Below are 15,220 nucleotides of genomic sequence, written 5' to 3'. Positions count from 1 at the left end.
GTTAAGCTACCTTGACTCTACGATTATAAATAAATGTAAAATTAATATTTATTAACCTACATCAATTATAATTGAAGTTTAGTTCACAATCTCGCAGTTATACTGTACATATATTTAGCTGTGCGTTGAATATAATGCATTTGCGCCAGCCCTTTCTCCCGACGCAGTGCGTTCGGCGGTTGAACCCGTAAAGGGTGACATTGCGGATGCGTGTTACGATTGCGTTTCCTTTACGCTCAATCTTGATACTTGAAGACTTTAAATGTACCAAATATTCTTTCTTTTAAAGGTGCGATTAAACCATTTCGGCGTTCCATTTCTTTGGACATGTGAGTGAATCTTTATGTGCTCTATCATCAGCATTACAAGCGATCTTGAGACGAATTCCTTACATCTGTGTTTTTTATCTTAATGAGGATACGCCGTTGCTAGTCTAATGATAAGTTACACTTTCCTAGACGATAGCAACTCCGACCAGAACTTGAGTCGCCAAGATCTACACAGAATTACACTAATTCACTGTACCTATCTTGCGATATTAGACGTTCATTCATGTGATTAATTATTAATAAAAAAACACATACAAGACCCTTTAAATCGGAACCCAATAAGTAAAAAATCTAAAGAAGTTGTAGTTACCTAAAAGACTTTCGCATTGATAGACTTATCTAGTAACGTTTTTAAAGAATAAACTCTACTATAGAGAACTGGACCTCTAACCCTTGTTTGGTAAAATCCTTGAGACTACATCAACGAACCATGATGTAACATCATTGCAACTTTCCTTACCTTAATAATATATATAAGTAAGAAGTAATATATCCAAGTCTTCTTGCTTCGGAAAGTGTCTTTAAAAATGCTTCTAGTATCAAAATACAAATATGCGATATCGACTAAATGTTCACTGCACTTGCACTACAGCTTATGGATGCACCGACTTGAACTTTTTTGGCAGTTTTAAACTCTGTCCTTGAATTGCGAGTTTATGTTATGGCATACAGCGAAACGTGCAGATAAGGGATAAGGTTTCTTGTAATAATACCCGCTTATGGCCCATCATGTTGACCTTGAGTTGAGCTCTGAGAAATTAAGTAAATATATTTCGTTTTATCGAAATTGTGTTTTGAAATTGGCATGTAATGAAATGCATCTTATTAATAGAATTTCTGATAGCGAATTTTAACTTTATATCGTCTATCTGTCTCACAGTTCTTTACTTTATTATCAATCGGTAAAAATCTCGACACTTGGACTATATTTGTATATTTATAATAAAACAGCACACTACACAACGGTATATTACTACGTATTACGTTAGTTGAATTAGAGAAAAATAAATAGGTCTGCTTTCAGGTAGTAACCTACGTATGCGGAAAAGAATAGTTTAATCAATAAAACAGTTGTAAAACGCACTCTTAATTTCATATAATATATGAATAATTTGTATATACAAATATATTCTGACTTAGATGGAAATAATATAGACAGGACTTATGAAGAAGTTGAAGTTGAAAACTGTTGTTGTGAATAAAATATTTGTATTCCTTTTTAAGCACATTGCGCGCTCGGAAGCATGTGAGATTAGGCATAATAAAAGTTCATATAGAAAAGCAGTGCAGAAAAAAATATCGACTAAATTTGTTACAAATATATTCAATTTGACAGTCGAATCGCAACCACAGGACAGCCATAATTTTCAAATAAATTATGTACTAGATATTTATGTAAAATATTTATGCAATTTTGGAGTTTAGAAAATTTCAGATTGAACATATAATGCTATATATACAGAGTAGTATTCTAAACTTAGTGTTGTTTATTTTAATACAACCCACATTTATTATATTTAAGACTAGCTTTTACGTGCGGCTCCGCCCGCGTGAATTTGTTTTTCGGAATTAAAAACCCGGCTTATAGTTTCCCGCGATAAAATAGAGACTATATTTTAAGTTACACCTCTAGCAATATATTAGTGAAAACTTAAATGTCCTATAATCTGTTCAATTTTGATGTTCAAACCTCATACGGAATGAACATAGTTGAATAGAAAATATTTATATTATCTGTTCACACTTGACACATATTGACCTGAATTTAATGATTCTTTTTGACAGTCTTTTAAAAAAATATATTTCAAGTATTCAGACTAATTCTGAACCTAAATGTAAAATAAAAAAAGTATATTTTCAAACATAGTCTACAGCAATTGAAGAACCTCAATCGATATCACATTTATATCGCTTAAATAAAACGTATTATACATACGCAATAGCTATATAAATAACGGAATCGCGTAATCGAAGTTAACGTACGTCATCAATATAAATTACATTAGGCTAGGTCACGTCGCCTAACCCAACCCAGTAGATACCGACCACGCACAATAAAAAAAGTAAAACGAAACCTGCACGCGGGGCAATGCACTTTTTCGTGCACGGTCAAGGCAGACCGTCGAATGCGCTAATTCCTAACTAGTGTGCACTGAATTACAATAAGAGATGTACTTTCAAAGGAAATTAAGTCTTATATTGTCGTCAAAAGACGCTTTCTCCTAAACCTCGGTACGTGCAATGATATTCCCCGATAACAACGACACACGACCGTGATTATAAATGAATATTAAAAGAATTTCCTTCATGCGTTTTGGCGTTGCGTTATGAAATATAAAATGTATCTTATAAAAAATCCTATTAACAACAACTAAATCTAAAAACATATTCCCATTACTTTGTTATATGAGTAATTTTGCCATTGTTTTGTTAATTGATCTATGCATAATGTATGACCTGGATTTTCCTATTTGCTATAGTTAGAATCCAAGTCATTTGCATACTACATAGTAAAAGCACAACAATGTTTGTAACAATACAAAAAAACTCACCAGAGCAAACAGGAAACTTTATTCAATAAATAAATACCTTTCAGAAAATGCATATTACTTTGAGTAACTGCCAACGCAAGACATTACTCTACAAACATTAGGTAGCAAAAGAATTGTATAGATACAGTTTAGATGAAGGCCAATGATTTAATAAATTACTATACAAAAGACTATTGACGAAAATACAGATGTCGTAGATACGACACGCCGATAGTTCACGTCTATTTTTGAATAGTTCAGTATGAAATCGCCTTGTTACTTACATTGTGGTTACAAAATCATATGTATGTTTTCACAGGAAGTGTTCTTGCGTCATATTTTTAACTAGTTTTGTGATCAAATTAAAAAATATATACATCAACCATTATTATCTAATAGGCAAATTAATCCCCAACGTAGCCCGGACTCTACATTTTATAATTTTGAAAACAGATAGCTATATAGATTTATAATTAATGTACCTATCTCTATATACCAGGAAACTTTACTAATTATTTATTTAAAGTTTTTTTTACATCTATTATAATAAAATATACAGATATTAAGACAGAATTTCAATTATAAATGTACAATAATAATACAAAATTTCAATTGTAATTGCTAGTCTCAACAACGCAAGAAATATTTTAAGGTAACGAAATCCTTTAAAGCCCATCTAATTTTAAAATCAAAATAAAATTATTTCCACGAAATAATTTTATAAAATTTTATGATAAAAGAACTAACAAAAATCCGTAGTATGTTTTTGCACTAGAATACAAAAAAAAAACAAAAGCACAGATGGTGGTCCTTATTAGGAACCTGACTTTCTTCGATCACACTACCTTACAAGAAACAAAAAAAAGACAAACAATGTGGACTGAGTGTAGGTCCCAGTGTTTAAAACTCATGTTTCAGCATTTATATGGACTGGATAAGCCTCACATTTTACCTAAATAGAAAGAAAATTGCGCTTTCTTTTCAAATGCCGAGATAAGACTGAGCTAATTTTATTATTAAGGTCTGTCAACGGCCATAAATATTTATTTTGGAGTCTATTAATCTCCACTTCTCAGCCTTAAAATACTACCAAGCTATATGCTAAGCCATTGCTAGGCACGGGTTTCCTATACTAAGAGGTTTGTGGTCTTAACCATTCCAATCTAGTATGGATTAGAAGACTTATCATACGTTGTAATTTGTCTTATGTATAATTCCATTTATGGAGGTTTTTACAGAGTGTTTTCCTTCACATATCAAGCTAGCGACAATACAAATTGCTGTTGGTTTTTTGAATCGAAACAAAAAGTACATGGTTTTATCTAAAAACCGAACATAATTATAAATCTCAACGAAATATAAAGATTTTAATGAATTATTTATAATTGAAATGAACGAAATTATAGTTAAGTTTCATATAATTTACTCCCTTGTGCACCACTGGATAAATACCATTAGAATGGAATATTTATAAAAATACGTTATAACTCTAAGACATTTTAAGAACTTCATAAAAATACCTTCTTTCTTTGTGAATTATCGCTTGCTTTAACGGTGAAGGAAAACATCGTGAGGAAACCTGCATACCTGAGAAGTTCTCTATAGGAATTTCGAGGGCGTGTGAAGTCTACCAATCCGCACTAGGCCAGCGTGGTGGACTAAGGCCTAATCCCTCTCAGTAGTAGAGGAGGCCCGTGCTCAGCAGTGGGCAAGTATATAATACAGGGCTGATATTATTATTTATTATTATATAAAAATACCTATTCCCATTTACCATATCCCATTCCCTGTTTAACAATATACCTCTTTGAAGGACAAGTATTTTATCTTATCTTCTTTTTATGTAGAAAATTGATGGATTCCATTTTTTTTTAAGTTATAGGTCAGTAATCGAGTATTAGAGCAGGTCAGTTATAGGTCAGTAATAAGTAACTTGATCTTAAGTGATCTTCAACATAAACCAAAGGATTTTGGATGAGCTTCCCGCTTTTACAGGGAAGAATAATGATTAGAAAATAACCTTACTTATCATACAAAATATGATAAGTTTATATTATATGACACGTGTTTTTCCAAAATGATGATATTCATAAATGTACGTAGTAGATAACACTCACTCTTAAAACAATTTAGAAAGACAAAATCGCCGAATCTAGAAGTTTTCCTTGTTTTGACAGAAAACTTTGAAAATTATGCATATCCCTTAATTCGTAGTTTTTCACAGACATATTAATCTATCTTTGCAGATACACAATGAATGATAACGCCGAGTTATACCACAAGGGCAATAACTTACAACGAAATGCTGCAATTCAATGTTTAGAAGCGTACGGTCCAAAAATGAAATGGAAGAAATCTGGCGATCGAGCGATTGATATTGGCTGTGCTGATGGTTTTGTAACAAATATTATCAAGAAATACATGCCAAATAACTTTGAGAAGCTAGTCGGTTGTGACATACATGCGGCCATGGTCAAATTTGCGAACAATCATTTCAGGAACGATAAAACTAGTTTCACACAACTCGACATTGAAGCCGATTTGCCTGACGACATGAAGGGAAGCTTCGATCATGTGTTTTCGTTTCTAACCATTCATTGGATTCCAAATCAAGAGTACGTATACAAATTTATATTCGAACCGTGTATTTTTGCGATTTAATTTAAATCAGCATCAAATTTCCAAATACCAATGCATCTGCAATATCTTTGATCACTGATTTTGAATGGATCGCATATACCTGTCACTCTTACACCGACGTCTGCTTCTGGAATATAAAATATGTTTTGTCTATTCCTCTATTTAGTCAATTACCCCACTGCTTCGTATGATGTGAAATCTGCAGGGTTTTGGTTATTATTCACGTGATGTCTATAGTCTTACCGAATACATCCACTATATTCCGTTGAATATATTACTTGGATGACGATCTATTGCCACGCCTTTGCTGTACTCTTAAACAGAATCCTATTAGACTCTTGATCCATCTGATTTACTTCTGGCAAGGTCTCTCCCAGCAATTCAGATTCCCACATCTTGAAGCTTTTTTCATTTATTTTATCGATTTTTTATTTTAGATTTTACGTTATGATTGTATTCTTTACCTTACAGAAAAGCATTCAAGAATGTATACGATCTTCTATCCGATGATGGAGATTGTCTTCTGACAGTATTAGGTCATACTCCGTTGTATACTGCTTACACAGTACTATCGGAAACAGAAAAATGGAGTAAATGGGTAACGAACCTGGACCAATTTGTTTCCCCATACCACGTTTATGACGTAAGTAAAAAGAAATATGTGCCTTCATTTTTAATACTACATTCGCACCTCTAGAATTACCAAGAAGAAGAGAAATCTCAAAATGTATGTATAATAAATAAAATTGATAAAAAGTTTTTATTAAATTTATGTATTTTTCTATGAATAAATAAGTTGTTTTACTTCATTCTAAAGCCGTGATATATTGTGGACTTATGAAAAACTGATTACGTTTGTCAAAAAGCAATCTCAATATAGGCTGCTTTCAAAGTAGACTCTGGTTTATAGACAAACTGAGAGCAGTATCATCAGATAGTAGTTAGTCTTTCATAAAACATAAACTTAATAACCCTTGTAACGCATTGCGTCCGTACTAAGGCTGATAAAAAATAATTACTGATGAATGAATCAGTCATGAAATATTCATTTATGGGTGTGTTGTCACGTATAAAACTCCAACTGTCAGAAAATACAAACGTGTTTTCAATGATTTAATTGTTAATCCCGCATGACTAATATTGGAATCATTTACCTTCAGGAACCCGACACATATTTGACGAAAGTATTAAAGAAAATTGGCTTCAAACAATACGACGTAAGATGTAAGCAGAAACAGTACAAATACCATAGTGTACAAGAATTAAAAGGTTAGTATCGATCATAAATTTCACAGTAAATTAAAATAAAGAAATATTAAAAATGAAGTAAGGCGTCCCGTAGACGATGTTAAGGCAAAAGTAGTGTAGTGTATTATCATCATGAGCCCCAGGACGTCCACTGACAAGGGGTTCTGCCAAAAAATTCCAGATCGGCCTATTGGACACGGCCCACATCCAGCGAACTCCTGCGACTCTTGTTAGCTGTAGTTGTACATGGGTAACAATTTGACAGCATCTGCATGACGTTTTAGGGTTACAACATATAAAATTAGTAACTACAATCAGGCGTCTACTAGATTTTAACCCACTATATCAGTTAGTTGAAATACCGATATAAGAGTAGAAATATCAATCGATCAAGTAGAAAATGCGATTTCGACAGATATGGGCGCCAAGGTCCCGATCACGATGTATGCAAGTTTCATTTAATATTAAAGCACGTAAAGCCGTTGTTCCTGGGCTTGATCTTTCTCCGGTCGTGTCGGAGTGGCGTCTAACCGTACTATGACAGTGAAAGAACAGATACTGCTCCTGTGTATTGCGTACACACTTATGTACTATAATATCTCCCGTGTACCTGACTGATCTCCGTTGAAATTGGCTGCCATGGTTAAAATTTGGTTAGAAGGGATTCATGCAGGATAATATTTTACATTGTACTATGGACTGTAACATAGTAATTATACTATGTTAATGTAAATCAATATTGTCCAATGTCCATGCATACACGCCTCACGCCCTTTCCCTTTCCAGGAATAGACAATTGTGTCATCACCCCCATGTATCCCCCTCCCCCCCTCCATTATATCGTCAGTTAACTTATTTTAGGTCCCTAGTAAAATAGGACGAGACAACGTCATGTTAATTGTAAACTAATGTCATGTAGCACACAATTCAAGAACCAGGACTAATATAGAACAGAAAAACCTATAACTTTAACCTACCTGGGGTTCGAACACGAAACCTCTATATCACAATACAACGCCACTCAGTCGCCCACGTTTCAATATTGAAAAGTATTTTGGCTTAGTATTCAAAATAATGAACTATCAGTGTTTTGGTACATGTATTTAATTCGTATTTCTTGTTTCAGATGCTATATCCGCTGTTCATCCATACAAAATGCCAAAAGAAATGTTCGACGAATTTTTTGAAGACTACATACAAGTAGTACGAGACCTGAAACTATTTGATCAAACTAATAATAATTCGCATACTATTACTCTTCACTATAATTTATTAGTGATCTACGCTAGCAAATCATAATTAGAATGTTTGTAATATTATATAATGGCGGTATTGGTTCTGAAGTTTATTCTTCTAACTCTATTATATTTATATAGGTTTCAGTGATATATTTTTATGCAGAATTACCTAATGTATTATTAAAATATACTTAGTGCTACGTTGTTTGAAATCTATTTAATAATACATGAACCAAAGACTTTATACCACTTATTAAACACATTGCATGATATGACATAATTAAAATTCATTTGAGAAGGAGTGCGGAAAAATAAATTATATGTATATATGTTACAAATAAAGTAAATTAAATGGTCGAACTTCGAACACTGGACGACCATCAATATTAACTTATTATACCTAATAGAGATCTACCATTTCTTTATGTTTTAATAATGCATCTGTTTACCTGTTACATACAAAGCCAGTCAATTTTGTGTATATTGATAGATTAATGCTATCAAATTATTTTTTTCTTTACAAGAAACTTAAAAATCATTTCATAAACAATTTAGTAAAGTAATCATGCGAATTAACCAAAAATATTTGGCACACACAATATAACAAAAGCAAAATACCGTGATGCATAAGAAGAAAGACCTTATAGGGTGTCGTTTTGCTGAATTTACCATAACCGACAATTTTGTCGTGCGGCGGCACATACGTATAAATACATACGCACCCGACTCCCGGCGTACTGCCCGGCGAAACCGCGCTGAGTACGGCGACCTAGCGCGCGCGCACCCGCACTTCTCACCAAAAATACCGAACCCTACAAACAAAATGAATAATGCAGAACTATACAGAAAAAGCAACAGCCTACAAAAGAGGGACGCTGTCGAATGTCTAGAAGAGTACGCTAAAAATATTAAATGGAAAAAATATGCTGCTAGAATCATAGACATAGGATGTGCTGACGGCAGCGTGACGAATATATTGAAAAGTTATATGCCTATTAATTATAAGCAGCTACTGGGCTGTGATATAAGTGAGAAAATGGTGAAATTCGCGAACGATCATCACGGTGTAGGGAGGACGTCGTTTAGAGTCCTGAACATCGAAGGAGAACTGCCCGACGAGCTCAGGGATAGCTTCGACCACGCCTTCTCGTTCTACACGCTTCATTGGATTAGAAATCAAGAGTGAGTATTACCTTATTATTACTAGTTTACGAGATTACACATTGAAATAAAAGTATACTTTGAATTTTATCGGGATTTTTTTATCCCGATGTTTTAAAGGCTTTTCAGACCCAGTGACCATGAAGGCTGAAAATCGCAATAAAGCTCAATAATTTTTTTGTGCACCTAAAATTGATTTTCGCATAAACACTGGCTTATCATTATGTTATTTTTTCTTTCGTATTACGACACTAGAATTTATTCTAATTAAATAATCTCAGTTCTTTTACTTTTCACGTTATAAAACCTAAAATGTAAATTTCATAAATAAAATTACTAATCTGCGAGTTTATAGCCCTCTATTCTCTTATATATGTATTCTATTTATTGATCTTTCAAGTTTTTAAACTAAAAGATATCAAAATTGGAGGTACCTGCATATACCTACTAGTAGATTAATTAAAGTTTAGCAATTATAAGCAACAAGATAACACTGGGCCCGTGTCCTTATGACCTCTTAATTTAGAGTCGACGCAATACGCGATTGTCTATGAATATTGCATTATGGATTAGGGTTAATTTTTAAGACCAGCGTGTGTAATTAACCTCCTATGGAGAGACTTAAACTTGGGACAAAATGTTTTACAAAACTATTTAAAAGTTTTGTCCCAACAGTGAATCGAGTTCAAAACGTCTTCGTCCTGAGTTAACAGCTAGACACAAAATGAAAAAAAAAATGTAATGAAATAACAAGATTAGTGTATGAAATACACACTTGCTCTATTCAGAATTTTTAGTCAAATAAAATTGACAAAACTTAAATATTAACATGCTCACTCAAATTTTCTATTTCCAGGAAAGCATTCAAAAATATATTCGATATATTGGCAAACGGTGGTGACTGTTTACTTTTATTTATGGGCCACACTCCGATATTCGACGTGTATCGAAAATTATCTCACAGTAACAAATGGAGCTCCTGGTTAAAAGACGTCGACCGTTACGTCTCACCGTATCATGACAGCAGGGTAATTATTCAAAACATAATTAGGGTATTATATTTTCGATTTACTGTAACAGACGAACAATACTGCGGCTGAAGGCAATTCACCAGACGTGTTCCAGAATGTATAAATCAATCATACAAATAAGATGGTAGATTTCTCGCATGCCTAAGACTGGTTAGGTATTACTGTAATGTATATTTCTGCCATCAAGCATTATGCAGGCACTTTTGCTTACTACTAAAATAGTGGTTTGCTGTCTCATCATAGATTAAAGAACATAATCTACAGACATATCAAATAATAGCAGTATACGCTATAGGATTTACATCTTTGTGAAAATTATTTCGAAATATCCATTCTAAGTCATTCTTCACTTTCTAAATAACTCCTGCTAGACTTTATGCTTTTGTCAGAGCCACTGGTTTGAGCTGTATTATCAGTCAGGTTAAGAAATTTAAGTGGATTACTCTTGCATTTGCTGGAGCACCATGTTCCAACAATTATATAATTTTGAACACGGCCTTTTGAGTTATGACAGCAAAATAAATAATTCCTCAAAAATGTTATTACTTGAGTGTTGGATAGATATTCGTCTTTAATTATAGAATTAATCTATGAATATCATAAATATAATTAAAGTGTATCAAGTGGAGACGTATGATTGTGATTTGCAAAACGTCCAAGCAAATTCACTTCCGAAGTTATTGCTATTATTAATTTGAAATGTTTAAAGTACCTACTATATAAGATTAAAAATTTTTATTCTCACACCACCGAAATAGATACTAAAGTTGTGTATTTTTTGGTTTAAAATTTTAAATTAATAAATATTAATTAATTTTTCTTCCAGAATCCAGAAAGAGAAGTTTCGAAATTGATGAAAAAAATTGGCTTCACTGACATCGATGTGCGGTGTAAAAATATGGTTTATGTCTATGATGATATTGATGTCCTAAAAAGTAAGTACTTCACTAAAGTTATAATAAAATAATATAAATGAAAATACTTTGGAACAATCTACATATATTATGTAACAATCTGTAACTAAGCACTACCTTTGAGTATAAGATAAATAAAGTTCATATCAAGAAGGAGTGTCGAAAATAAAATATGTGTATTATATAGTAAGTTGATTGATGGTTGAATTTCGAAAACTGGCCGACCACTAGTTAGTTATGATTGTTAAAAATAAAACAGAAACCGATGAAAGGCTTTAAATGTAATTTAGCGCACTGAATACCATTTCTTAGATTTATTTGGTAATTTATCCAGAAACCGTGCACTGCGAAGCACTCATTTTTGGTGAACGAAGTCTAGTTAAAAAAAACTCTATACTACGCCAGAGATGGCGCTAGTTACTATGTTTGTACTAATGTTGGTAGTAGGGCCTCATAGCAGGCATCTATATGCCTGGGTAACTTTTAATGTAGAATTATAATGTTTTCTTTAGTTATTAAAACGGTGTTCCAAATATAATATATGACAATACTCCAAACAACAACTAGAAATGATATCTCTACGGAACGTGTTCAATGCCATCTGTTGAAGCAAAAAAAAAACTATTGTATCTTATTCCTTGAATACTGCACCATCAAATGACTGTAACTCTACGCTAATAGAGTTTATGAAAATCTGTAGTTACAATCTATCTATTAAAAATAACTAGGTTTCAAAATTTACTTAACTATTTGTTAAATTTAATTTAAAACGACCTACATAAAACGGGGATACGTCGTAAATGCTTAATATTGCTTTGCAAACGAAACATAAAATAAAACATTTAATTTCAGAATCAGTAGCAGCAATAAATCCTTTCGATATCCCTAAGGATATTTTGGATGATTTTATGGAGGATTACATAGGACTGGTACGTGAACTGAGACTCGTGGACAAAGCAAACAACAACATAGGCGAAACAATAACCGTGAGACATAACTACACGGTCATTGTGGCTAGCGGTCGAAAACTTGCACAAAATTCGTAATGGACATACAATTAAACAAAAAATTATGTGAACTGGCGTGGGTTCCAAAACTGCATCTAGTTTGCGCGCATCAACCGTTCTATTAAGATTTTCGTCAAATTTCTAGGAGTTACCAAATTGGTTATAGAAGATTATATTAATTTCAAAAAATCGTGCAAAAAATTAATAAAGCTGAGCTATTTTGTTGAAATGCGAAAATATACATGAATTTTCATGCTCTAAGGAAAGAACGAATTAAAAAAATTAAGAAAGCAAATAATATAAACATAATATGTGGCTATATTCGGAAATAAGTAATTATTTATATTTAAGACTTTTTCACTGTTTTTGCTATCGCGTTATACAGGTCTTGAATTCGTTGAAAGTATATTTGTAAATATAATATTTAAATCTTTATATTTTGTGTTAATATCTCATTAAAGTCTAAGATTATTTGCAATTAATTCTGCGGTATTCTAGTTGAATACCCATATTCATTTGTCTGTAATATGTCAAAAACAATGAAATGTATATAATTATAGTTTATGGAACTGTCAAAGCAAGGTATGGTAAAGTAGGTAAATGGGAATTGAATGTTAAAAAAATAAATTATTTTAGCATATTTTTCATCGTTTGTTATTTTGAACTTAGCGTTTAAAATATTTAAAATTTTATAGGCTAAACCTACCATACAAAAAAAATATAAGTTTTAACTGATTATAATGATGTTACAGCCATTTTTAAGAAAAACTTTACTTCCCAGAATAACTTCTTCACGCGGACGGAGCCGTGGGCAAAAGCTAGTGTAAATATAATTGCATTGAATATATCTGCTGTAAGATTATAAATACACATAAATAAAGAATCTAATATTAAATAAACAGGGAAGAAATGAAGTAAAGAAGAAAGGATGTGACGTTTTTTATTACAACCCGCCATAGTGGCCTATGTAAGTCGTGTTCCGGGATCAACATGTATATTCCCAGTTCAAACAGGCCGGCATAGTTGTGTCAACTGGCGAAGGGTACTCATTTCTTATTAGTCGACATTCTATCCGGACCCCATCCCGCTTTCCATAAGGTGCACTTTGCTGTGATCGTATAAAAGACATATTAATATTATTTGTTGTTTCGATACAACTAATATATTGTTTTAAAGTAAAACTTACATATTGATTAATAATATGTACGCATATATTATCTAAACAAAACTAGATTTCGAACTTTATGACGGTTCTTTATATTCTAATTTTCTCCAGACGTTTCAAAGACTTTGCAGCCTTCATAGTTAGTCCGCCCCATGACCGCGATAAAATTGGAAAACAAATTTTACTTCGAAACTACCTAAATGTTATGTATTATATTATAATCAAAATCAATTATTAAAGTGGTTATTGGTTAGGTTTAGGTAAGGGAATGTACATATTTTTTTTGTTTTTAGACGTATTTGTTCTGTAATATATAATATACTTAAATAAATATGACGGTTAAGTGGCTGTCACTGTTGCATTTATTAACTTTTACCTACTAAAATTACTTTTTCACTTTCCAAGTACACTCCAATCTACTCAAGATCCCATGTCCACGGAATATATTTTTATAAGTATAGGTAAAAAATATATGGGTTAATTCTTACGACGTTCGCTTGGACTATGTTACACCGACCTTTTCTGGAAGGAACTATCCAGGAAAAATAAGGATAGGAATACCCATACGATTTTTTTCTCTCTAAGAATCGAATTCGAAACCTTCTGAATCAAAGCCCTTATACGCTGCCACGAGACCATAGAAGCGATAAATTATAACTAATTAAACAAAACCGGAATTCTCACCGTAATTATACATTGTAAGAATTTCAATAGAAATCAAAAAACATCGTCGTCAATTAACTATTAGAATACCCATAAAAACCTTAAATTAAATTAATCCTTGAGCGCCCTATTCAAGTGTAATAAAACTTTTGCCCGCGACCCCGCCCATCTGATTTTAACGGCAATAAGCCAGGTACGCAGGAGGTATTATGGAGCACAAGTGTATTGAGCTGCAACTCCCGTACGTTATGGTGGTTGCTTTGGCAATTTAAATATGGAATTACTTGAAAAATAATACGGCGAGAGGACCAGAAAGATAATGGAGTAATTAATTACTGATTAGTATAGCGGAAAAACATAAACTGGAGTTGTGAACCTGCTGCAGTGATATGGTCCTAGTCCTGTCCTAGTCCTAGTACTCGGCCATGAAGATAAAACTGGTCGGGGACACCTGAGTGACACCGGTTTGTTTCTTAGAAATCCAATAATTAATCTGTTTTGTTTCACGCATAATCCACGGCACGCCCACATGATAAGCAAAAATGGCATAAACCCATCGATGATTACGATATGCGTCCGAACATAAGTATACGTAATTATAAATGAAGTAATATGGTGATATTTTGTAATTTTTCTCGGAGAGTAAGTAGTTTTTTAATACTTTTTTGAATATAGCTACAGATTCTGCTTTCTTTTCTAACAGAAGGACATTCCAAAGTCGACCTACTTGTACAGTTAAAATCGGTAATAGAAGTTAGACATACCTCTAACATCTAATTATAATTAGGTATCTTAAGAATAGTGTGTGAGAAACAGAGATAGAGCGGGATATGCACGAATTTGAAAGGTCTTCGAGATATAGAAAGACAGCGAGGTCAAATAAAAAACGGCGATAGCCTAGTTGGGAGTGGAACGGACTGCCGAGGCCAATGCCTGCAGGTTCAAAACCTAAGGGCACGCACCACTGACTTTTCTAGAGTTATGGAAAATACTATGAGAAAACCTGCATATCTGAGGATTTTTTTTTTTTTAGCCTGTCATACGTTTGTTAGCCTGGCAGGGCCGGCTTATACAAACACACCGGTCTTGCGGGTGAGTGCTTTAGGCACTACGAGCCCTTAAGTGACCATGCTGAGGGCGACCCTCTAAAGGGTCACGGCCTCGGCTCTATCTGAGGAATTCTTTATAAGAATTTTGAGAGTATGTGAAGTCTGCCAATCCGCACTAGGTCAACGTGATGGACTAAGGAGGCTCGTGCATAGCAATGGGAGAGTATATAAATAATATATGGGC

At 33.2% G+C, this 15,220-nt stretch overlaps 2 protein-coding genes across 2 annotated transcripts; both read left to right on the top strand.

The window, feature by feature from the left end:
• The first annotated feature begins 262 nt into the window (after positions 1–262).
• Positions 263–8,601, top strand: LOC115440446 (juvenile hormone acid O-methyltransferase-like). The gene is made up of 5 exons (XM_037442501.1): positions 263–329; positions 5,107–5,475; positions 5,972–6,143; positions 6,661–6,769; positions 7,875–8,601. The coding sequence occupies exons 2-5, from the start codon at positions 5,114–5,116 to the stop codon at positions 8,045–8,047; spliced, it is 816 nt and encodes a 271-aa protein (XP_037298398.1). The 5' UTR covers positions 263–329; positions 5,107–5,113; the 3' UTR covers positions 8,048–8,601.
• Positions 8,589–13,625, top strand: LOC115440444 (juvenile hormone acid O-methyltransferase-like). The gene is made up of 4 exons (XM_030164746.2): positions 8,589–9,168; positions 10,004–10,175; positions 11,005–11,113; positions 11,945–13,625. The coding sequence occupies exons 1-4, from the start codon at positions 8,609–8,611 to the stop codon at positions 12,136–12,138; spliced, it is 1,035 nt and encodes a 344-aa protein (XP_030020606.2). The 5' UTR covers positions 8,589–8,608; the 3' UTR covers positions 12,139–13,625.
• Positions 13,626–15,220: the final 1,595 nt, after the last annotated feature.

This window comes from Manduca sexta, chromosome 24 (assembly GCF_014839805.1).
Source record: "Manduca sexta isolate Smith_Timp_Sample1 chromosome 24, JHU_Msex_v1.0, whole genome shotgun sequence".
Classification (NCBI taxonomy): Eukaryota; Metazoa; Arthropoda; class Insecta; order Lepidoptera; family Sphingidae; genus Manduca; species Manduca sexta.
This window is presented reverse-complemented; position numbering and strand designations above follow the sequence as displayed.